Below are 23,504 nucleotides of genomic sequence, written 5' to 3' on the forward strand. Positions count from 1 at the left end.
CAAAATGTTGTTTAGTTAAAAAAGTTTATTGCAAGTAAAGGATAGTCTGCAGGACTTCTCTCTTGCTTTGTGATGTTTACAGGAGGCTGACAGGTAAAGCTGTGTTGCGATTTCCCAAATTTGTGTCTGTCGTGGCCACACCTTATCAGATATATTCTAACCCAAACCGGATGCTGAGCAGGAAACGGCGGCGATGGCAAATCAATAAACGTACAATAAAAGTCTCATAAAATATCGACATTAGACACACGGCACATGCAAAGCACTTCTATCACTCTCAGTAATGTTTACCAAAAGTTGCCATTGTTTAATGTCAAATGAATGAGCAGTGAACCGCTTCGACTGGTTCCTCAGCACTCTGTGAGAGTTTGCTCTGTAACTGATGGGTGACACAACAGACGTTCTTATAACCGCTCATGAAATCATTTCCTGAGGACTTTAGACTCGTGACCACTGATGAACAGTAAGCTTCTGCTCCAAGTCTCCAGAGGTGGAATGTAACCAGCATTTACTCAGATGGTTTGTAATATTGAGCTCACCGGTGTTTTACTTATACCTTTACTTAACTAATATTTCTATTTTTGTGTTACTTTTCTGCTCCACTACATTTTGGAGGCACATATTGTACTTTTTACTCCACTACATCTGTTTGAAACAATTTTCCAGTTTCGGATTATTAATAAAAAATATAAATCAACTAATAAATTATGATGTATTATTATAGATTAAACTACTGAACAATATATTAAAGCAGTACAAGAAACTTTCAGATTTTGTTGATTTTGGAGCCCCCTGTGGACCAAAATGGTAGTGTTTCCATAAAATGTAACATTAAAAATTAAAATTATCCAGAGAAAAATCCCCTCCTACCTCTTTTTAACCGACTAACACACCACACACAGTTTCATTACACATTGTGTTTCGTTACCTTAGAATGAGCCATTTACAGTCTACAGCAAGTGCAGGCCCTCGTCCTCACAGGGTGCCATGTCTCTACAGTAGCCTAAAATGGACAAACCAAATACTGGCCCTAGATACAGCCTTTTGCGTTTTGCATGAGTTTCATGGCTTCGCAGGTTCTCCTATCGCACACGCTTGGGAGAGTGAGACGAGGTGTTGGCAATCTGCAAGCTCACCACTAGATGCCATCAATTCCTACACACTGATCCTTTAAGTTGATGAACACATTAATACATCAGTTATTATAATTCAGCCAACTCAATAGCTCACCTTAGCATAAAGGGACAGTTCACTCTAACATCAAAAATAACGTTGTCCCTGTTGTGCTATTTTCCCATCTACATAACTTTGGTGTGAGTCACTGTTGGAACTGGATGACACTTGGCTTGTGGTGCTCAAAGCAACAAAAAACACAACATCAATCTAGTGCAATTTAGCTCCATTATTTTTGAGAGAGGGCAGACATCTCTGTGGCTGATATCTCCAGAACTGGGCAGCTCACACCAAAACAGTCTAAGATGGATAAATAGCACTACAGGCCAGAGAAAAATGCAAAACACATATTGTTGAGTTTGGGGTGAAGTGTCATTTTTAATTCTAGGGATGATCATACTTTTACCATGGCAACTAGTCAAAGTAAAAATAACTGTTCAAAGTATTCATCCACTTTTGAGGGGATCATGTGATTGCTTACGCGTGTGATCGATGGACTTTGAGCTCGTCTGATAATAGATAATTTTGCATCCTATTAGACCAATCAACCTAATTTTTTGGTGCATGTTCATAACTGTATGCTGAAGGACCTCTGTGGTTCACTATTTTTCCAAAAACCTTGAAAAAACCTTTGTATGGCTCCACACTGGGGACAGCCGTGGACACTGACATTGTTTTTGGGTGGCTGCATTTTTGTAAATGTTATATCTAAAGATCGTCTTGAGGGAATTCAAATTTGGCACAAATGTTCACTTTGACTTAATGATGACCTGATTAGAATATTGACCATATGCTAATTATGACAAAATTTCATACAAATGCCTAATACGATACTAGCAGTGCTGGAGAGTCACTGGATACATGTAATCAATTGACAAAATAAATGCCAATGGATAATCTGATACAGTTATTGACAAAAATATGAAATTAAATGACAGTTATAATCAAAATGTGGGTGATTACCAAACACTGTTACTGTATTAAGTGGTTATTTTGGGTAAGTATGTACTTTTACTCATGCTTAAGTATGCATTACACTGTAATCTACCCAGTTCCTTTTAAAATCATAATTCAGTACAATTTGAATTAATATCCAAACCTTTCATCAGCATTTTTTTAGTCACTAAGGTTATCTGCTCACAAACGGGCCAATGAAAACCATGACATAAAAAACCAAACAAACAAACAAACAAACAAAAAAAAAATGCTGCATTTTCCTCAAGTAATAGTTTAAAAATAGTTAGTTTAACATTTTTACCATTTTTTTCTTGTTTTTTTCTTTTTTCACACTTTAAGTTACCATATTCAACAAATTGCTTTTTCTTGACAGCAGTAGTTTTACTTGTAATTGAGTGATAAGTTAGTAATGTACAGATTTTCAGGACTCTTTTCACCACTGGTGATTACAAAGGGGTTACATCTAAATATTCTTTTTGGATCGCCTGGTGGAGATCTGCACTCTACTGAGTGACCTCTTCTGCAGTTGAGGTTTGTTTTTATTCAGTTTAATCATCGATCTCAACCGTCAGTTAACTGGCAGGAATGATAAATATTGTTAGTATGGTAAGCAGCAGTTTTAAACTGGAACTTGACCGGAAAGTTCAGATACTCCTAAAATACACCAGCCAATCGTAAAACAAGTATTTCTCGTGATTATGGTGTAATTGTTTTAAAAAATATTGACAAATCCAGCTAAAAGTAAGCGCATAAAAGCGCGCAGACTAGTGCTCTGATATTTTGAATTGCTCACTAAGCCTCAATGCGCGTGCGTGCCGCGGTGTAGCGCGCGCGCCGGCCGTTGTCCACTGGAGCAGCGGCCGCAGCAGAAACACGTGTGTGTGTGTGTGTGAGAGAGAGAGAGAGACAGAGCAGCAGTCTGAGTCACTGAAGAGCAGGAGTGTGTGAAAGTGTGTCCTACAACCGGAGCCGCTTCACAGCATGTAGGTCTGCGGGTTTAAATAACACCTGTACTCGGGTTTTTGTGATATTAAACAGGCTCGCGTGTGTTCATGGTGATTTCTGTACACTTGTTTTTCCTCGGCTCCTTTCCTCCGCGCTGAGCTGATCTTTGTTGTTTCAGAGGAGAGACGAGGAGCGGGACGAGTCTTCTGCCATGGAGTCGCCAACTTGTTGATGTTGTCACTTCATTTACTTCGCTGTCACTCTGGGTAAGTTGTTTTACAGTTTCATTGACCCCCTTTCTCGCTAATAACTGAAGGAATGCAGTGTACCGTAACTAGCTGAGGCATTTGAACCAAACGAGTGAGAACATGATATTCCTATTGGGACACGGCGTGGCTGCTAAATACCAGTCTTATCATGCCAGCCACTCATGGCATTTAGCTCCGGTAGTATGACTGCAGCTAACGATGGTTTTCAACAGAGCTGCAACAGTTCATCAAATAACTCAGTTCATCAAGTAATCAGCTCTTACATCGCCAGCTATTTTGAAATTATTATTATTTTTTAACAAAAATGTCTAGTTTCTCTGATTTCGGTCTCTCAAATTTCGAACACTGAAACAGTTTTCACCACTTTCAGACATTTCTTGAATTGTTAGTTGCAGCCCTAATTTTCAGCATTGATTAATCACCCTGATAATTGTTTATTCTGTTAAATGTAAAATTAGTCAAAGTGAGGTCTTCAAATTGTTTATTTTGTCCAATCAACAGTCTAAAACCCAAATACTTTCATGACCATAAATGACAAAGAAAATGACCAAATCCTTACATTAACAAAATAGTTGGCTACTTATTTCCCTTCAGTCAACTGATAATTTAAACAACTAATTGTTGTAACTCTAATTGTGACACTCTTCTATAATTCCAGCTTTAGCTATATATAATATTATAGTACTACTACAGCCAGGAAATGATTGAAATGTTCAATGAAACAGAAACTAAACAAAACTGATCAGTTCCACAAAACAGCAGGATGTTTTTGCTTCTAAAAATCAGTCCCTTGAATGTCCTCTGGGACTGGCAACGTCTTCCTGTTATGGCAGAGGAAGATTTGTGTTTAAATATATCACCGCACTTTTGATAAGAGCTCCCTGCTATGATAACATTAGATTCATTGCATCTGCTCCCTGTTTTCTCCCCAGTGTGTTTTTTTTTTCTAAATCAAATTCCACATAAAACACAGTGAACACTAATGGAAAAGGCACTGATCTGGTTCAGGCTGCACAGCGGCATGCTTCAGGGCACTGAGGTTTTACTGTGCACATACCAGGTGTGAAAATGTGATGACAGCCTCTCTGTGGAGTTTTCAGGAAATGTAGTGTAAGGTTTTTCAAAACATTACAATGAAAAACATGAATGAACTGATGCCGAAAGTCTCAAAAACCACAAAAATGCAGCCATAAAATTATCCTGGGAAACAGCCTCTATTCCCAAGATTTAGATGTACAGTTTGTCAGCTTGAGAAACACAGTACTTGTATTTTATTTGTTTGTTCTGGAGCAGCATGATATGGTAAAAATGCAATTTCTTTTGACAGTATTGTCAATATCTGTCAAAATAATCTTTTAACTGGGAATGATAATTTTTGCATCACAGTTTTCATTTTCATTGGAAAATCTATCAAAAATCATGATATTTGTTGAGGTCTGTAAACAAACATGTTTTCTTACATCTGGAGAGTAGTATAGTATAAAATTGTTTTGTCACACATTTTTCCTTTATCAAAAAATTGTAGCTTCTGTATTTTTTTCATGAATATTGCATCGATGATGATAAATGGCTTTGTTCTTCAACACAACATCTGCCAGTATGTCCAGGGTTGTGTGACAGTGAGTAGCATTGTGTCCACAGAGCAGCCATCTGTCTTTGTATCTGTATCAACCATCAGAGAATACTCAGCAGCACTGGACGGGCTCATGTTAATATCTTAATGCAACAGGAGATTATCTTATTAGGTTTTATAGGGGATACACAGAGGCAGGAAGAAGCATCCTTACAGGTAATGTAGGTGACACAAAGAAAGCTGCTGGATGTTCCCACTCGCTCTCACACACAAGAAAGTGACAAGACTTCCCTTTTTAACAGCAGGCTATAATACAAAGTACTATTGAAGACTGCAACTAGCAACAGTCTATTCTTTGACGATAAATACTTGAAATTTCTGTCCTATTTTGATAATTGTTTGGTCTATACAATCAGAAGTCTTAAGGCAGAGTTTCCGAAGGCAAAGGTGACAATTAGATGTCTTGATTTGCTCGACCAGCAGTCTAACTTTCAAATTTGCAGTTTACTGTCACATGATGAAGAAAAACACAAAGTTATTATAATTTAGAAGTTAAAAATCTGTCATTTTTGGCATTATAGCTTGAAAAGTTACTCGAGTGATTAATCAAAACCAAATAATTTGTTGCAGTTCTACATGTATGCAAAAAATCACTTCCCCATAGACAGTTCTTGGGGAGTTATTTTGAAAGCATAGCTATGCAAGCGGTCTGTTACTTACAAGACGTTGAACTGCACCAAAGGAAATCGAGAAATCTAGTTTGGTTAACTAAAGCAATGTAATATAATATGAAAATAATAATAAATTATAATACAAAGAAGTCACATGCTCGTGAATAATTCCATCCAACCAAGTTTATTACAAAAAGTGCCGCTTGTTCACAAGCCTTAAGCCGCAAATAAATTTCCCCACTGTTCATGGGCAAGTGTAAGGGATGTCAGCTTTGGTTTTGTTTACAGTGTTCATCAGTCAGTAGAGAAGAGATGGTAAAATAGAAATAGAAAAAAGTAATTTAACTACTTGAATCACTGTGCAAATATGTTTTTAGTAGAACTACTAGTTTAAATACATGTAGTACACAACTCCCCGGCAAAAATCATCCCAGTTGTTGATGACACCAGTGGAAAAATAGTGAAGTGAGATTAATGTAAGATTAATCTTATATTACCTAATTTAAAATGTCAAACGGTTTTCTCTGTAATTTCTGTGTCAGCAACGGAACTATGTCACATCACGGATGTAATAGCCGTGAATCATTTGGATGACCTGTCGTGTAAAGACCTGGCACACATGCCATGGGACTTTGGCGTGGCTACTCTGTTTTCACTGAAGATTCCCTTCTGTCCGGCTTGTGTGGGTGTTTTTGTGAGCAGGAACAAACTAATGTAACACTGGTGAAGAGATGGACAGACAGAGACAGAGAGGGGAAGAGAAACGGGACAAAGTTAAATGCCCAGCATTATCTCACTGAATAAATAAATAATAAAGAGCTCAGCCATCCCAAACATGTCAGCATAGTGGCTCCTTAAAATTGGCAGTTTGATGTAATTGTCCTCAGATTAATCTGACTTTCTGGGCTGAGTAGGAATTACAGAAATCTGTCCTATAATTTGTCTTAATTTAGACCCATAGTGAGCAGAGCTTAAGTTAAAAAACTACTGTATAATTCTCCACGATTGTCAGAGATGCACTGGAGAATCAGTCTAAGACATTTGTTTTGTCCTGTCTTTGCTTTACTGACTCTGCTTTTAGCGAAGCTGCATTCACGTCCCCTCTGCACCGCAAACCCATGACAACAGCCACCGCAAGGCACAGGCTAACTGCTACTTAGCTCTCTGTTAAGCTTTTTTGTCTCACCAGAGGTGTGTATCAGGCTATTATTGCAGCTTATGTTTGGAAAACATGCTTTTCCATCAACATTAGAGGGAATAATTACCATTTAAGAGCAAAAACGAGTGCATAGACAGCAACAAAAGCTGAAAAAAATTTGTGTGTCCCTGGGATGATTGTACATTATTATCAACAAGCCCTTATTATTGTAATGATAGAGAGGTCTATGTGACAGAAATAAGGGAGAAACAACTGGACGTGACATGTCCAGTGAGTGTGTATGTGTGGCTGTTCTTGTATCTGTGTTCATGCTTTTTTGTGTGCATGAACAAAATGGCCTAAATATGTCAAGTTGCTGCATAAGTTTCTTATTGTGGCTGTTTTTTAGACCTTTGAACATTTCTGATTCCTTGTGGCCTACAAGTTTATGAACTGAGCCATGTAGTTGCAGTGTCTAGTTGATTTCTTATTACTGTTTACTGTCTAATAAAGACATAAAATGTTGCTGATAATGTATTGTATGTATGTATCTTACTTCATTGTTTGCAGCATGTAGTTCATATTGACTTCAGCTGTTTTTTAGATGGTGTATTGTTTTTAAGACATACAGCTTGTACAGCTGTGCGTTTTGCCATTGACTATTTTTCAATAGCTTGAATGGTAGCTAGCTCTCCAGGAAGATGACCTGAAAGTCTTTTTTTTTAAACTTTTTGTGTTTCCTGTGCCACAGGCAGGAGTCAACCCCATGGTCACTGCAGGAGACTCTTAGCCTCCATACACGGGGCACATGCTCTACCAACTGAGCTACCCAGCTATGACTCTCCCCTTTCCGACGATGTAGGACAACCTGTGGTGGCTGCAAAACTTGCGCAAAACGCAAAAGGCTGTATCTAGACCCAGTGTTTGGTTTGTCCTTTCTGGGTTAAGGTAGAAACACGGCAGAGCAACATGGTGGTGTCTGTGGAAGATGACCCGCTCTGTCTGTTGATATAAAATAAAACCACATAGTATGTTCCATTTCTGCCACTAAATCCCTGTAAATGTTACACACTGGACCTTTAAGTATGCATATTTCTTTTTTAGGGCCACTTTATCACAGTAGAGACACAAATGAGTTCAACTAGAGAGGTTGCAGTTCGGGCACTCCTATAGCTCAGTTGGTAGGGCGTGCACACCATATATTGAGGCTGTCAGTTCTCTGCAGCGGCTGCCGGTTCGCTTCTCACCTGCGCCCCATTTGCTGGATGTCATCCCCTCTCTCTCTACCCCCTTTCCTGTCATATCTTCAGCTGTCACTATCACAATAAAGGCAAAAAGCCCAAAAAATAAGCTTAAAACAAACCAAAAAAAAAAGATGTTGCAGTGCATGTTTGGTGCTTTAGCCCTTAAGCCCTCAAGCCACTTGAAGTCTTTCTTATTTTCTTGACTGTCTTGCAAAACAGTACATAACCTGCTTCTTGTAGTCAGCGCAACAGCCTCTTTGAAGACCGAAACATGACTTCAGCCAGAAGGATAAGTTATTAGCTACTCAGTGGTTTGGACAAAACACCCTAACCAGAAATCAGCAAACCTGCAGCGACAGGCTGAATGAATGAAGTGAAACAAAATGGCAGTTAAGTCTGATGATCTTGATAGGAGGAACCTTGTGATGTGTCCACACTGGGGTTTCAGTGGCCGATGCTCTACTGTCCTGTCCTGTCTCTTGTTTCATCAGAGTTGCATTCACTTCCCCCATGTGTACCAACCAGATGACAAGAGTCACGGCCTGAACCACTGTCTATCCGACTATACATGCCTGATGCAATCCTCGGGCCAAATCCTTACAGCAGCACGCTTCAACACGTCTTAGTCTACAAGTTAGAACAAATAATTACCAACAGAGCACTGTGTATTATCAGCTGGGGTCACTATTTCAAAACTTTAAATCTTGATAGGAATTATCCAGATTTCGAAATCCCTTTATTGCTATCCCAGATAAAACTAATCTTGCAGGCGTTGTCCCCGTTTTTCAGAGACCACGAGATCAGGATTGCAGAATCTAGCTTTGCATTCTTTGACTTTAAAATAACATTTCATTAAAATGCTGAAAATGTTGAAAACATCGTCAGCATACTAAATCAGAATATCCTGAGAAAATAGTAGTTCGCTAGAGCGCCTCTCATCAACCATCCAGCTGGTTGCAGTGCTGCCAGTGGTATGTCACTGTGAGTGACCCTTTCCATCACAGCGAGGAACCTCACATCATTCAGAGATTTTATAAAGCAAAATGCAGGTGAGAATTATGTTGCATGATGGTTCAGTCATGCAAAATGCCTTTTCAGCTCCCCATTTTAGTGTTCAATTGAGCCCCTAGATCTTCCAAAAATGATTTAATATGTGCCTCTCTAGATCCATATTGAATCTATGCTACATCCACCCTTTCATTTTTAGCATCATAGTAGAGAGAGAAGAGTTTTGAAATGTGCAACAACAACATTTGATCTGAATTCTGGCCAGGATTGGATTACCATTTTCCAATTTTGTAGGATCTGGAATTCTCTTCTTAGCTTAAAGGTTTTGAAATACTGGCCCCTGCAGCCTTGTGTATGTGATCCCCGTCACTTTGAAGGCATTCCTGTCCCTCTGTTCTTTTTCAGTGGACTAGAAATAATTGGCTTAATATTTAGGTTTGGTTCTAGCAGAGAAAAATTGTGTACACTAGATTCTGTTCTAGTCGTGATATAATGTCCTTATTTGTACTTCAATTCTGCACACTTCTCTCATGGAAATCAAACATTTGGCACAAACACATCATTTTTCAGAGGAGCCCGAAGAAAGGGGGAGAATGGCTCACTGTGTGTCCTGTTTTCTTGGTATGTGAGAGATAGACTCTGCTCTCTGAGGAGAGTTTATAAGTTGTTTATTACAACCTTTGACTGCTTACACTTAGGATTCGTGCATCAGTTAGTTGTTTTTCCTTTCTTGGTATGTGTGAGATGGCCTGTGCCCTCTGAGGAGAGTTTATAAGCTGTTTATTAGGACCTTTGATTTATTACAGTTAGGTCTCATGCATCAAGTAATTGTTTTATCATCCTCAAGACCATATGGCAAGCACAGCACTCGTGTTGAACACCAGCTTTCCTCATCACCCATGTGTCTATTTATGGTGCAGCTGATTGGTTTAAAATGTCTCCTGTGTTATAGCCACAGTGCCTGTCCTCAGGACTGATTCGTATTAGCCTACACCATATTATTTTTTTTTTTCCCTAATTAAATAACGGGCTTTGACTTCTGCAGCAAGCAGTTGTGTGTGTTGCACCACTGCAGTTGCATTCATCCTCGTTTGGAAAATGAAACAATGCTTGTTATTTATCTCAGTAAAGAGGATGTTTATGTTTGTGTGCTGGTGTGTACATTCGTGTTTTTGCCACGTGTCTTTGCTGAATGCCTGTTTTCATGTGAGTGTGCCTGCAGTCTTTAATGTTTCCTTCCTGATTACTTTGTAAGCCATTTTCAGACTCATTATAGGCAAAGCATGAGAGTGTGTACACATGTGTTGGCCTGCGCGTGTGTCTGTGCATATCAGTGAATTAGTGTATTTCACTAGAATGGGGAGCAGCAGGCATGAATCATTGATTATGGTGGCGAGGGACGGTAGAGATCAGAGATGGTAAAGTAATCATGGTTGAACTGTTGTCTGATATCGCTCTTCAACTCAACATCTCGCTCTGCTCATTTACATCTCCTGCCCTGTGCTTAGACTCTAGACAGTGTTTGTGTGAACAGTATACAGCGTGAGTCTTTATTATGTGCCCTTATCTGCCAGTCACCTGTTACCCGCTCTTAAAGATAAGATTAACAACATCTCTGAAGTGGGCCAAGATGCAGAGTGGCTGTCGCAGCTAATGAATCTACATCATTGTGTATCCGAGTATGTGTATGTGTGTGGTAGAGGTGGTGGTTTAAACAGAGTGCTTATTTCTATTTTTATTGTCTGCATTTAGTCATACCTGCATATGTTTGATAGAAAAGTGATGGTAGCGTGTTAAGGGTGATAATTACATTTAGTGCTCAAACAATTCAATTAATAATTTAAGTCAAGCAAAATGAACCATTTTAATCAAACAACGATGTGAAACAGTTGCTGTTTTCAGCATCTCAAATGTGGGAATTTACTGATTTTCTCTCTTGTATTTGTTAATTGTGGAGCTGTAGCAATCACTTATTTTGATAATCGATTAATTGGTTTGAGTAATTTGTTTAATAATCGATTAACCAGTTAATTGTTGGAGCTCTAATCTCAACAAATCAAGACTAATAGTTTACCAGTGACACAGCCATCAGTACTAAAAGTTCAAATCAAACCAAATCGTGACCTTAAAATTGATAGTCAAATCAAATTGTGGATGTGACCCCCCTACTCTTTAGCTTCTTGCTGCTCTGCTGTGTTCACAAGATAGGTCCTAACTGCATCTGTCTTCCACTGGGTGCTAGGCGGGTAGTATAGTGTATTTCTCAGACCCCCCCCCCCCCCCACTCTTAAATGCTCCTAGAAGTGACAGGTACTGCAGAGTTGGTAATAATACTCTGTGGCTTTGTCACCTTTCACAGTATTCATAATCATTTGATCAGCTGTTAATAAAAAAAGATTAATGCAGCTTTAAAGTTTGTGTGTGTGTGCCTGTCCATTGTGTGTGTGTTTCTGTCTGTTTACTGTCTGCTAGTATCTGCATAACAAAAACTAATTGCCAGGCTCTGCAGATTGCTGCAGATGTTGACATACTGTCGTCTTGGTTGTCTCATGTTACCTTAACCAGGGTTCAAAAGTCCTGATTGTACCAAATCCACATGCTGAATAATCATTAGAACATTATACATGGCGTTTGATTTACAGCCACGTTTGAATTATGATCGGTTGTTAACAATCTCCTATATTTGTCCTGAGTTGCAGTCACAGTCTCGCAATCGTGGTTTATAAATAATCTTGCGTCACCTTCAGCACTGCCTTTTGGCAGGCCTGAGGGCAGAGAGTAATGCAGCAGCGTGTCTCTCCTGTCAAAGCATGAGGGACGTAAACAGAGTGTGGATTGAGGGAGCGTCCCTCTCAACTGCTGGTAACACTATTCGTATAACATGTGGTTTTGTAAATGACATGACATCTGAGGGTTATTTTATGGGCTGTCCTTACAGGGGAATTAGCTCAAATGGTAGAGCGCTCGCTTAGCATGCGAGAGGTAGCGGGATCGATGCCCGCATTCTCCAATGTTACTTTTGACTGGAAATGCATACATCACAATGCTCTTAAGGCTAAAAGCATTTATACAGATCATCACATGTACCAGTGAAAACGTCTCGAAAGAGCAGTGTTGTCTTTCATCACAAAGACAACAGGGGACATGTCCACCCCCAATAAAATATTTTGAAATCAATTATGTAGGAAGATGAGTCCCAAAGGTGCAGATTGGGCCTTCAGAGGTCATAGAAAATACATGAATGAAATGTTTTGATTTTAAAATGGCCTAGAATATTTTTGATTAATTTTAAAAAGTAATCAAGGCCATTAGATTTAAATGATGTGGTAATCTTCTTCTTCTTTTAAATGATTTAGTCTAACAGGTGTTGGTATTTGGTGACCTGTCACACTGATACCAGGAGGTATCTTATGTCTCGTCCTTGGTATGATTAGTCTCATGTGATGATCAGAGTTGTGATTAAATGTTTGAGTGGGTCGCAGAAGATTTTCAGATTTCAAATTGGGCCGCGTCATTCTTAAGTTTGGTAATGGCTGATGTAGGATAATTGAGAATATATATGTAATAGAAGCTGACTGCACTTTTGTAAGAATTCACACAAACACAACACTTGTTGTCATGCTGAAGGTTTCGTACCTTCCCCCATCAGTGGTATGAACTACATTTGTCACTTTCATCTGGTGAATACAAGCACTGTAGTGACTGTTGCAGACACTTCATTACAGGTTAATTAATGATGTTATTGAGTAAATGACATGTGCCGATTGTGCCTGTAGATCAGAGTGAAATGATCAGAGGAAGACTCTTAGTGATGATGTAACTAAAGTTTTTATTGTCAAAAAATACATAAGTCCCTACCACAAAACATCTGTTTTTAAAAAGGGAGTTTGATACAGCAGTCTATCCACATGAAAGATTGCGTGGAGCAGAGGAACAGGTGAGTCCAAGGCTGAATCAACCTCTGGAGATCTTTGCCGTTTGACAAACGTACTGGATTGCTCAATAAAAGTCACTGATGATCTCAGACACATACAATGGATCAACTGGAACCAGTTGTCGATTCCCATCCCTGTTGATTGAGCTACCCATCATCCAAGAAATAGTTTGAGTTGATGCTAAAAATCATGTGATTTTGCCCTCAAGGCTGTGGAGCTGTAACAGCTTTTAAGATTTCCCGGTACATGCTATGCATCTGTTTTCCCATAAAAAAGGGATTGTTAGGAAACCTGCCAAAAATACTACACGTGGGCAGAACAAGCTCTTGTGAGTCATAAAGCAAAAGTAGATTATGCCTTCACACCCATAGTGACACAGCCAAATTAATTCCTGCAGGTCGGTGAGCAATGTTTTTATTAATGTTTGTCATTAGTGGTGTGGTTAAGTAAACATTCAACTGGAAATTATTTTATTCTCTTGTCTAAAAATAGGCTGAAACTATTAAATCTTTGTGCCTATCAGTTGTGTCATTTTCCCTTTGACATTCTTTGCCTTATTTTTCAGAAGAGCAATAGTTCTTTATAGTTCTGCATTAATGTGTCATTTTAGAAACACCATGGGTATCTGACATGTCTCTGTAAATGCAGCAGACTAAATCAGTTTTTTGCAAAAAAAAACAAAAAAAACAAAAAACAACAAGTATTGACTCCAGATTCATTCCGGTGATATAAATCTAGTGCAATGAAAAGTTGTGACTTCCAAATGAGCTGGGTTCTTTTTTTAACCTTTCTGTGGGTTTGTGGTGTGGTTTGTGTCTGTCTGTGTTCCTTGTTGTGCTTTAATGTGTTCATCTATTATGCAGCTATTATACTAAGATCAATTATGATTAGGAAATGGATACAAGCCTGGAGAGTATCCATGAGCAAACACTCTATCAGAGGCGCACACACAGAGTGCAGATATGACCACTTTCGAGACTGTTTGCTCTCTAGAGTGTCTGAAAATTGGAAACCCAACCAGATCAAACACACATCCATACACACCTCAGATTTCAGCCATGCTCTTTGGTACACTTGGTTTTTGTTATTGGACACTGTTAGAGCAGGAACATAAACTCAGTCATCATTAAAGCTGCACAAACATAATACATGGATGTTATTTGAAGTGAAATGTGAATCTGTGAAAATTTTAAATTAAATCAATTAGGGATTAAGCATAAAAGTCTGTAGTCAACTGTGAATTATTAATTGCGCTCATTTATATCAGTTTATACTGAGTTACTGAATCACATTTTGAACTGATAAAGGATATTTGACTGCAGCCGTGTGAAGCCTGTTCATGTGTTGACTCAACTAATCCACTTAAAGCTACAACAAATCATAACATTTTTGCATGAAAATGTCTAAAAATGCTAGACCTATGTATTAAATTTATTCAGTTGTGTACTTAACATTATCTAAATGTTTCTAACCATGTTCAAATTAGGGATGCACGTGATCAATCAACTGCACAATTAAACATCACGATTCTTGCTAGTCTGCACCAGAAATACTAGTCGATTAAACTGTTTGTTAATATTTTATCAATACACAACAGCGATTAACTGTTGCATGTTACACAGCTGGCCTGGATGTTGTAATCAGCAAAGCTGGACAGATTGCAGTTGTGGGTGAAGTTGGTGAACATGACATAACATACATAAAACAATAATACATTACTTAATCTCTGAACATGGTTTCTTCCTGAGTCATATTGGATAGATTTTCAATGGCAGTGGGGCAATGGTAGTTAACAACACAGAGGACAACTCCCATGATCCCATGCTGCTTCATGGCATCATTAAACTATGTCTTTTGTTGATGGTATGTGATTTGGTTAAAGTTGTATGAAGCACTCGTTAATATGCAATAAGTTAAAACAGATGAAGTCTGTAAATCTTAACATTACCACAAAGGCTAAACTAGATTATTGGTATAGAGGTTTTCGTTTGGTTTTGTCTTCTTTTTGGTAATTAATTTAGAAAGAAACTGACACTCAACAGCTAATAAATTTTTCATGATCAACATCCTTCTCCAGTGATATGTGATTATCTCCACCTCAGTGCCAGACCTAATGAGGTGCAGATATTCAATATGGGAATCAGAGCTGCTCTTGTTTCACTCAGCAGATGTCAGCTGTTATTCCTGCTTTGCTTTGTAGACCAATGATTTGCTTGCTAGGGCTTGTAGACTGCAGAATGTGGAAATGCAGCATTTCAGGGAACCTTGCAGTGACCTTTTTTAGTTCCTTAGAAATTTAAGTAATACTTCTGATTTCGTGTCACTGCTCGCTCTGTGACGCTTTAACTGTATGTGCTTGCCAACATTATGAATATAAATGAGTGATGCAACTTCACAAACAGAAGCCGTCATCGTCTTGGCTGAGCATGTGGAAAGTTACAGCATGGAGTGCAGCTTTAATGCCAAAGTCAGACAGAAAAGGTGGTGTTCATTACATTTCATCACTAGAGAGTAGGCAATGGTTAGCTCAACTGCAAGTGCAAAAACGAGTAAAACAGTTCAAATAGTGAGTTGGAGCTGTAGACTGTACATTAAATAGGTTAAAATCCTATTTCTTATACAATCTATGGTTAAAGCGAGTTGTTCCCCCACCTCCTACCCCCTCCACCATAGACCTGAGGAAACACAGGCAGGTTGCAGGAACACTGCAGGAGTGCAGGATGAGTGCATCGTTGTTGTTGAGTTTGACTTCAGTCACTGCCTGTCTTACTGCCTGCCAGACTCCAACATTTTGTCCAATTTAAATGCTACAAATATCTACTCCTAAATTATTAACTACTTCTTACGAGTCATAAACAAACAAACACTCATTCGGGGAACATTAAGCATTAATTTCAACTATAATTAGTGTGAACTGGGTAAACTTAAAGTCATTCCGGCCTGGAACTTACATTTCAAAGGATGATGCCGCTGCTGTAGCGTTGTTGTCAGTGAAGTCTCGTAGCATCCTTAATCTCTGATGACATATCATAGTAACTTTAGGATTTATTACAGTAAATATATTGCAGATTTCTGTTTTAATGCCAAAGTCAGATAGAAAAGGTGGTGTTCATTACATTTCATTAGGTTAGCCCATTAAAGACAGACCTGAACATAAAGGTTGCCCATGAGAGGCACCTTCAGCCCCGTCATTAAATTGACTGCATCTGTGTATTATTTATGGAGTTAATCAGACTTTCTACAGTGCAGTGTGTCTTTATAAAGTTTAGTGATTTGAGTGACTGTCACGATGTCACAGGGCTGTAAGATAGCCAAGAAAGTTGGTCTCAAGGCCTTTCTTGAGACTGGCTGGTCCACAAATCAAAAAATCTGAATGAGTCACCAGCAAATAAAGAGGGCTGCAGTGCACTTTCCAAAACCATAGTTATTGCTCTCTGTCTGCTCACTGGTTCAGTGTCATGGATTTTTTTATGGTCTGCCAGCTCCTTCTCCCTCCTCCTCCACTCCCATTACTCTAATCAGGAATTATGAAATAATGCATCACTGTTGTTCACAACAAACTGTTCATGCACCCACACTGAGCAGTTACCGTAAAACACAGTTTTTTGAAAACACAAAGACAATGTTTCTTACGTCAGGTACAATGTGCACGCACTCTCACACAAGTGCACTTTTCAGCTGAAAGGGTGTTAGTTGTGAAATGCCATGAGTCACAGTCTGATGAGGCTGTGAGGGAAGTGGCTTAAGCCAATCACTTAGTCGCCCACATGCTGCCATGAAGGAAATGGATATGATTGATGCTGGTGGTGGGAGCAGTAATTAAGATGGCTGATTAATCGCAGCCTGTTCCAGACAGTGTGCGTTGTGAGTGGGAGAGCAGACAGTCTGCAGTGGTTTTCATTTCAAAACTTGCATCTGTCCAGCTGCCACTTGTTATAAAGTGATGGAGGTATTAAATCATCATAGTCTAACATGGGCTGGGTCTCATTTTATTGCCATTATTTATTTTGGTGCAGTTTTTCAAACAAGAACCTTACAACTCGTGCCCAGGTTGGGAAATACAGGTTTGCACTATCCAGCAGCATTAAGTATTAAGATCTGGCATTATGGGCAGCCACAACAATGAAATGCCTACACAACATTATTATCCCCTGCCCCAGGCTTTGTGGCTGATCAATGGACCTACAGCTTGTCCGCAGCTAATCTTTAATCAATGAATTTAATTTTTCTGTACACATTCAGGACTGTATGCTGAACAATCTCGGAAAGCCTTTTTTTTTTATGGCTCCACGCTGACAAGCCATGGCAACAGGCTTTATGTTTTTGGGTTATCCCATTCTTGTAAACATAATATCTCAAGATTGCCTTGAGGGCTTTTCCTCAGACTTGGCACAAATGACAAGTTGAACTGATTAGATCTTGGTGGTAAAAGGTCAAAGTCACTGTGACCTCACAAAACACATTTTTGGCCGTAACTCAAGAATTCATACACTAATTCCGACAAAATTACACACAGATAGCTAACAAGATAAATGATGAGGTGACGACATTTTATACCCAAAAGGTCAGGTCAGTTTTACAGTGGCATCATTATATTCAGCTCTCTATCAGTCCTCTGTACTCATCTGTAATAATAGTAATAGTAGTGATTACTTGCATTTTGCCAAAAATACACTTAATACCTTTTATTAAATTCCTTCAAAGTTACAGGTCAATATAGTGGTGAATTCCATATTAAATTCATTAAGTGTTTCACTACATACATTATATGAGTCTGGACAGATATGGATGTAAACTGCAACTTGGTGGAGACAAACTGTGAAGCAAGAATTCTGTTTCTTGCTGCTGCTCTGTTTTGTACAACCATTGACAACTGACTTTTCACACTTATGTGGTCAGCATGTGAATGTAAAATCTCCACTTGTTGCATCTGACAGTTGGGGTGACATTGCAGTAGGTGCTTCATCATCTGTTGCTTGGCAGGGATCTGCACTCTACTGAGTGACCTCTTCTAGTTAATGCAGCAGGAAACCTTCACTGAAGGGGTCATTCTTTACGTTGCATTCACTACATTAACAACATTCACTTAGAGTAAATGAAGTAGTTTTCTGGTGGTAGTACTATCTTTAAATAAATAAATGCTTTATTTTACTGCTACTCTTGCTGTGTGATGACTGTTATCTATATGGCGCTGTGGCTTAGTTGGTTAAAGCGCCTGTCTAGTAAACAGGAGATCCTGGGTTCGAATCCCAGCAGTGCCTTGTTATTGAAGTTCACCCCTGGAGTCAAGAAAGTTTATCCTAACTCAGAGCTCATGAATCACAGTCTGCGCTAGTATCAAGAATAGTTTAACCTGTGAAAGGGCATTATGAAGAAATATAGTTGATGCTGAGTGTCATTCCCACGTGGTCAATTAAAAGTGCTTGGAACCGTGTATTTGACGACCCTGTCAGTTATATATACCCCAGTTGCACAGCTAATAAATTGTAGGCATATCAGTAAGGTTCTAAAGTTCAGTGTTGACAGGGCCTCCCTGTGGTGTTGGACATGTTGAAGGCATAAATCAAACAAATGTTGATCTTTTGTGCCCTCTGGTGGAGAGTTTCTCTCTATCTTTCTTTGTTTACACAAATACACAGTAATTACATGGGCACTGAAGAAATCAAGAAAACATTCATTTTCAAAGCATATACAGGCATGTACAGTACATAGACTCTATGTATATCTATCTATCGTATATGCATGCACACTGTCTGTCATTTTATGCTAAATCTATTTTGTCTATCTGTAAATGTATCCACGAGCAGGCTTGAACATGCACAACAGCACTTTAACTCTGTCTGACCTTAATGGAACAGAACCTGGATTAGTACCATTGATTATCTCTGAATTTAACCTGTTATTTCATGTAAACATGGCTGCTGTGAAAAAGGTGTGTTACAGTGACAGTCCTGCAGATCCTCATCATCAGTTCAGATATCAGCTACTGTCAACCTCATGTCTCTCTCTCTGTCTCTCCTCCAGAAAGTGAAGATGCCCCATTCTATCAACTCCTTCCCTACGGAAACTCTCATCTCGAAATCCTTCTCTTTGGAATTCTACTCTACCAGTGTACACCCTACAGAGCCGTTCACAGAGGACAGCTTCACCACCAGCGTCGCTAACATCAGCAACATCAGCGGGTCAGGCAGCCTCCGTTGCACCTACAAGGAGGACTTTAAACGTATTTTGCTCCCTGCTGTGTACACCTTTGTCTTCCTGCTCGGCCTTCCTCTAAACGCCGCTGTCATACTGAAGATATGGAAGACTCGGCCCAATCTGTCCAGAAACAACATCTACATGCTGAACTTGGCCATAGCTGACTTCCTGTATGTGATGTCACTTCCCTTGCTCATCTACAACTACGGCAGTCATGACTACTGGCCCTTTGGGGAGTTTGCCTGTAAACTGGTCAGGTTTCAGTTCTACAGGTAAGATATTAGACTGGCTAATTATCTTTGTGTGTTAAGAGTATTCTTCAAGTGATGAGAAGACAGGTTCTTTTAAGTAACCTTTAAGTAATAACACATTCTTCTGTGGTGTGACGATCTAAAAACACATTTATTATTACTTTACACCGACTGTAAGGTCTCAGTATGCTTCAAAAGATCTAAGTCGACCAACCACAGCTGAAAACAAACATGAAGGTGGAGTGAAAAGTCCGCTGGCATAGAGAGGAATGAGATGTTATAAATTATACTGCGAATGCTTTTGGATTGTCTCTCCTCAGAGGTATTTATGGTGTTTCACATGGTTGTATGTGTGAAAAATGACATAAGTAACGTGAAGGATGAAAGAAGAGCTTTAGAGAGAAGTTAAAACCCTGCCTACTGACACACATCACCACACCGAGCCTGTTGCTGTGTTTCTGTGAAGCACTTTGTACCTCTGTTAAGAAAAGTTCAGTGGGCGAGATTCTGACAAAATGAACGAAACCTCTACAGTTATAAACATCTACTCCGTCTAAAAGATCATGAATGATTTCTTATGACTCATAATAACAAATAATAAAAGTTACATGCTGGAATAGAAATTTCAGAGGACACCGCGGCTGTAGTGTTTTTGTCAGTGAAGCAAGATTTTCAACTTAAAATGTTCCTTTATCTCTCTAATCATGGTCATTTTATGATGTATTACAGTAAATATATCACAGATTTCTCCTTTAACAGTATGTGTTCTTTCTCATTTTCCTGTTTTTAGTAATCTTCATGGCAGCATCCTCTTCCTCACCTGCATCAGTGTGCAGCGCTACGTGGGCATCTGCCATCCCCTTGCCATGTGGCACAAGCAAGGTGGCCGCAGGATGGCGTGGTGTGTCTGTGGAGGGGTATGGCTGATGGTCGCCGTCCTGTGTGCGCCAACGTTTCACTTCGCTGCGACGGGAATCCAGCGAAATCGCACGGTGTGTTATGATTTAAGCACGCCAAAGCGCTCATTAGACTACTATCCTTACGGCATGGCTCTCACCTGCCTCGGCTTCTTGTTGCCTTTCATGGGCGTGATGGTATGCTACTGTCGGATGGCGCAAATCCTCTGCCGCCCGGTGTCCTACCAGGGTGTTTCCATGGCGACTGGGGAGAAGCGGGACAAGGCAGTGAGGATGATTATTGTGGTGGCGGCAGTTTTCTGCATAAGCTTCCTGCCGTTTCACCTCACCAAGACCATGTACCTGGTGGTGCGCACGCTGCCCAATGCGCCCTGTGAGACGAGGAACCTGTTTTCCATCATCTATAAGAGCACGCGGCCGTTTGCCAGCATGAACAGCTTTCTGGACCCCATTCTGTTCTACTTCACCCAGCCACGCTACCGCCAGAGCACCAGGAGGTTCATGTTGAAAGTCACCTCCATCAAGGAGAAAGGCACCTGTGTGTGAGCGAACAGTCGATCAGATACTGAAACAGTGTTTCTTAAAGCCTTGTTGTTACCCCAGCGGTGGATCCTAGGATGCTGCAGAATGGCACTGTGTTGGTTGCCAAGTTTTTTTTTTTTAACAGGATTCCTTATGCATGTTTTGACATAAGCTACACTGCTTTGTACACACTGTACCTTCGTAAGAGGGTCTACAAAAGATAAGAAGCCTTCTGAAATCAAACATGGAGGTTTTAATCTTGTAATATGAAAGGTAAACAAAGACTGAGAAAACTATAAAGAGGAAACTCCCAGAGGTGAAATGAAAATCCATATTGTCTGTACTGTGTATGTAAATGCTGATTATACTGTCAGCAGACCAGGGCATTCACACCCTGCATTCTCCCTGTTATCTGTGAAACCTTTACTTCCAGTCTCCACCGTGCACTGGATAGTAAAGGAGAAACTTCTTTGTAAATACATGTTTGTAATTTTTTTCATTTTAGTTTCACACTGTGAACTGCAGAAGCATAGAAATGCTGTTAAAATCATCAGCAGTGATAAAGAATGAGAATCCGTGGATTACTGCAGAATGTTTTTTTTCCCACTTGTAATGTTAATTGTTTCTGAACAAAAATAAGAACACAAAAACAAAAATAAACTAAAATTACCTCAAGCAGAGCTGAAAGAAATGTTCAGGAGAACCTTTTAAATTTGAGATTTGATCACAAATGGTTCAAAACAAAATGTGAGCATTTGTTGGAGAAGTCAAAAAGCATAAAATGTGTGACACATGGCTACTAAAACACAAAGATCAATGTGGAACAGAGAGAGCAAATATTAATTTGTGAAATCATTAATCATTCTCCTATGCAATTACTGTTTGAACACGTTCAAAGACATTAATAAATAACTGGTAAGGTGCTTGCTATCACTGAGTTTTACAAGCAGCATCTCCATTCTGTTCTGCTGAAAATCTGCAGAAAAATCATGTGAATTCTGCAGTGCAGACTTTGTGTGGGCCCAATAATAAGGAGCATCTCCACAGTTTATATAAAATAAATGAGGAGAATTTTTTTTAAGATGTGTGAGATATAAATGATGAAAGAGAGATGAATGTATACAGAGTGTATGTGTTGGGATAAAATCCTCTATGGCACAAAGCCATGTAAAATGCATGTGTGTAACTGCATGTTAGAACTGCATGGAGCACTTGAGTGGAAATGAACTTTTGCTGGAGTGAAACAAACAGGAGTGTAAAAACATGGCAGGTGAAGTAGCAAAATGCATGTATGCATTTATGTATGTGGAGTAACTGCACTTTCATATGAAGGTTCTTACTGTTTTTTTCCTTAAAAGTGATGCACTATTGTAACATTGTCTGAGTTATGAGGCTTGTTGTTGCATGTTTTCACCACTGGATGGTGTGTGCATCACACTGCACTGAAATGTTTTCTCTGTTCTTTCTAAAAAAAATGTTCTGGTCATTAACATAGTATCCAGTAACGATTAGATCTTTGTGGCTACAATCAGAGATAAAGCGTTGCCAGGAAAACTTAAATATTGAGCATGTGCCCCTCTAAATCTGTGTCAATGCATCGTTAACCAGGTGGACTTACGGCTGGGTCTAAATGAAGGTTCAACGCTCCAGTTTTCCACTTGCTGTGAGTGTGTGAAACCTTCCCATGAAATTATGATTTCTGTTTCAAGAATTCACCTCTGTTGATGGAAGTTTGGTGTTAAAGAGACATTAAAGTGAATGAATAAAAGTGAATGGAGACATTTACTGTATGAAAGGGAGTCCTCTAGTCTTAAAGTTTTAATCTAGAGTACCTGTGAACTGTTTAGTACTTACTGCTGTTTTTACAGAGGGCATTTAATCGAGTTACACCAAGTAACTACATTACTGAGTTAATGATTTGGTCTGTAATGTTCATGAAATGAACATAGATGCAGATTGTTTTGTAAATGGGCATACTGATGTGTAGTAACTGTGTAGCTGTATTTTGCTGTAGCTTGTTGTCATTTTAACATGACAAAAATTTGAATGTATTTCTTAGTACTTATTTTTTCATGTTGTCTTTCAGACACACGTTGTAAAAACACAATGGAATTTCTTTAATATACCTGCATAAGTCGTATTTCCTTAAGGTTTAGTAGATCTTCAACTAATATGACCTGATTTTATACTGCAACTTGGAGGTAAAATGCACCCGAGGTGCTTAGTTTGATGCTGAATGTGTCAACAAAGTGACTTTTAATCCATAACTTACACAAGACTCTCCCAGCCTAAGATCGGGCACTCTCTGATTTGATAATTTGATGTTAAAATAAACTTAAATCACAAAAATAAACCTTAATTCAGATTTCAAATAAACTGAATTTGCAAAGTTTTTTTTTAATTGCTGTGAAGCCACTGTAACAGACAACCTTTGGACAGCTTTACTACCTAAACACTTGCGTCAAACATGCAGCTGCAGGTTGACATTTGCACCCGCGAGGGAAGAAATGTTGTGTACATCAGTTTAATGTGAACATGTAATTCTTAAATGAACATTTTGACCAAAATATAAGGTCATGTGCTTAAAAATGTTAGGAATTGTACAGTGTGCATTTTCACTAATAATTAATCCACTGTATGTGCTTCAGCAAAAATGTTTTGTTTGTGTGTCTGTTTGGTCAAATATTTGTGATGTCTGGTTAT

At 39.1% G+C, this 23,504-nt stretch overlaps 1 protein-coding gene and 2 non-coding genes across 3 annotated transcripts; all 3 read left to right on the forward strand.

Annotated features, from left to right (window-relative positions):
• Positions 1-3,005: 3,005 nt before the first annotated feature.
• Positions 3,006-20,975, forward strand: p2ry6 (pyrimidinergic receptor P2Y6). Its single transcript, XM_084716634.1, has 4 exons — positions 3,006-3,113; positions 3,254-3,341; positions 18,938-19,383; positions 20,153-20,975. The coding sequence occupies exons 3-4, from the start codon at positions 18,947-18,949 to the stop codon at positions 20,823-20,825; spliced, it is 1,110 nt and encodes a 369-aa protein (XP_084572760.1). The 5' UTR covers positions 3,006-3,113; positions 3,254-3,341; positions 18,938-18,946; the 3' UTR covers positions 20,826-20,975.
• trnaa-agc (transfer RNA alanine (anticodon AGC)) lies at positions 11,916-11,988 on the forward strand. Its single transcript has one exon. It is a non-coding gene; the product is annotated as a tRNA-Ala (tRNA).
• Positions 18,101-18,174, forward strand: trnat-agu (transfer RNA threonine (anticodon AGU)). The gene has a single exon. It is a non-coding gene; the product is annotated as a tRNA-Thr (tRNA).
• Positions 20,976-23,504: the final 2,529 nt, after the last annotated feature.

This window comes from Lutjanus erythropterus, chromosome 4 (genome assembly GCF_056507025.1).
Source record: "Lutjanus erythropterus isolate fLutEry1 chromosome 4, fLutEry1.hap2, whole genome shotgun sequence".
Classification (NCBI taxonomy): domain Eukaryota; kingdom Metazoa; phylum Chordata; class Actinopteri; order Lutjaniformes; family Lutjanidae; genus Lutjanus; species Lutjanus erythropterus.

What these genes read in the sequence shown, in the direction of transcription:
- p2ry6 (XM_084716634.1), top strand. Translation starts at nt 18,947, where the DNA reads ATGCCCCATTCTATCAACTCCTTCCCTACGGAAACTCTCATCTCGAAA. An exon ending in GTCAGGTTTCAGTTCTACAG is followed by an intron (nt 19,384 to 20,152) that starts GTAAGATATTAG and finishes TCCTGTTTTTAG; the next exon opens with TAATCTTCATGGCAGCATCC.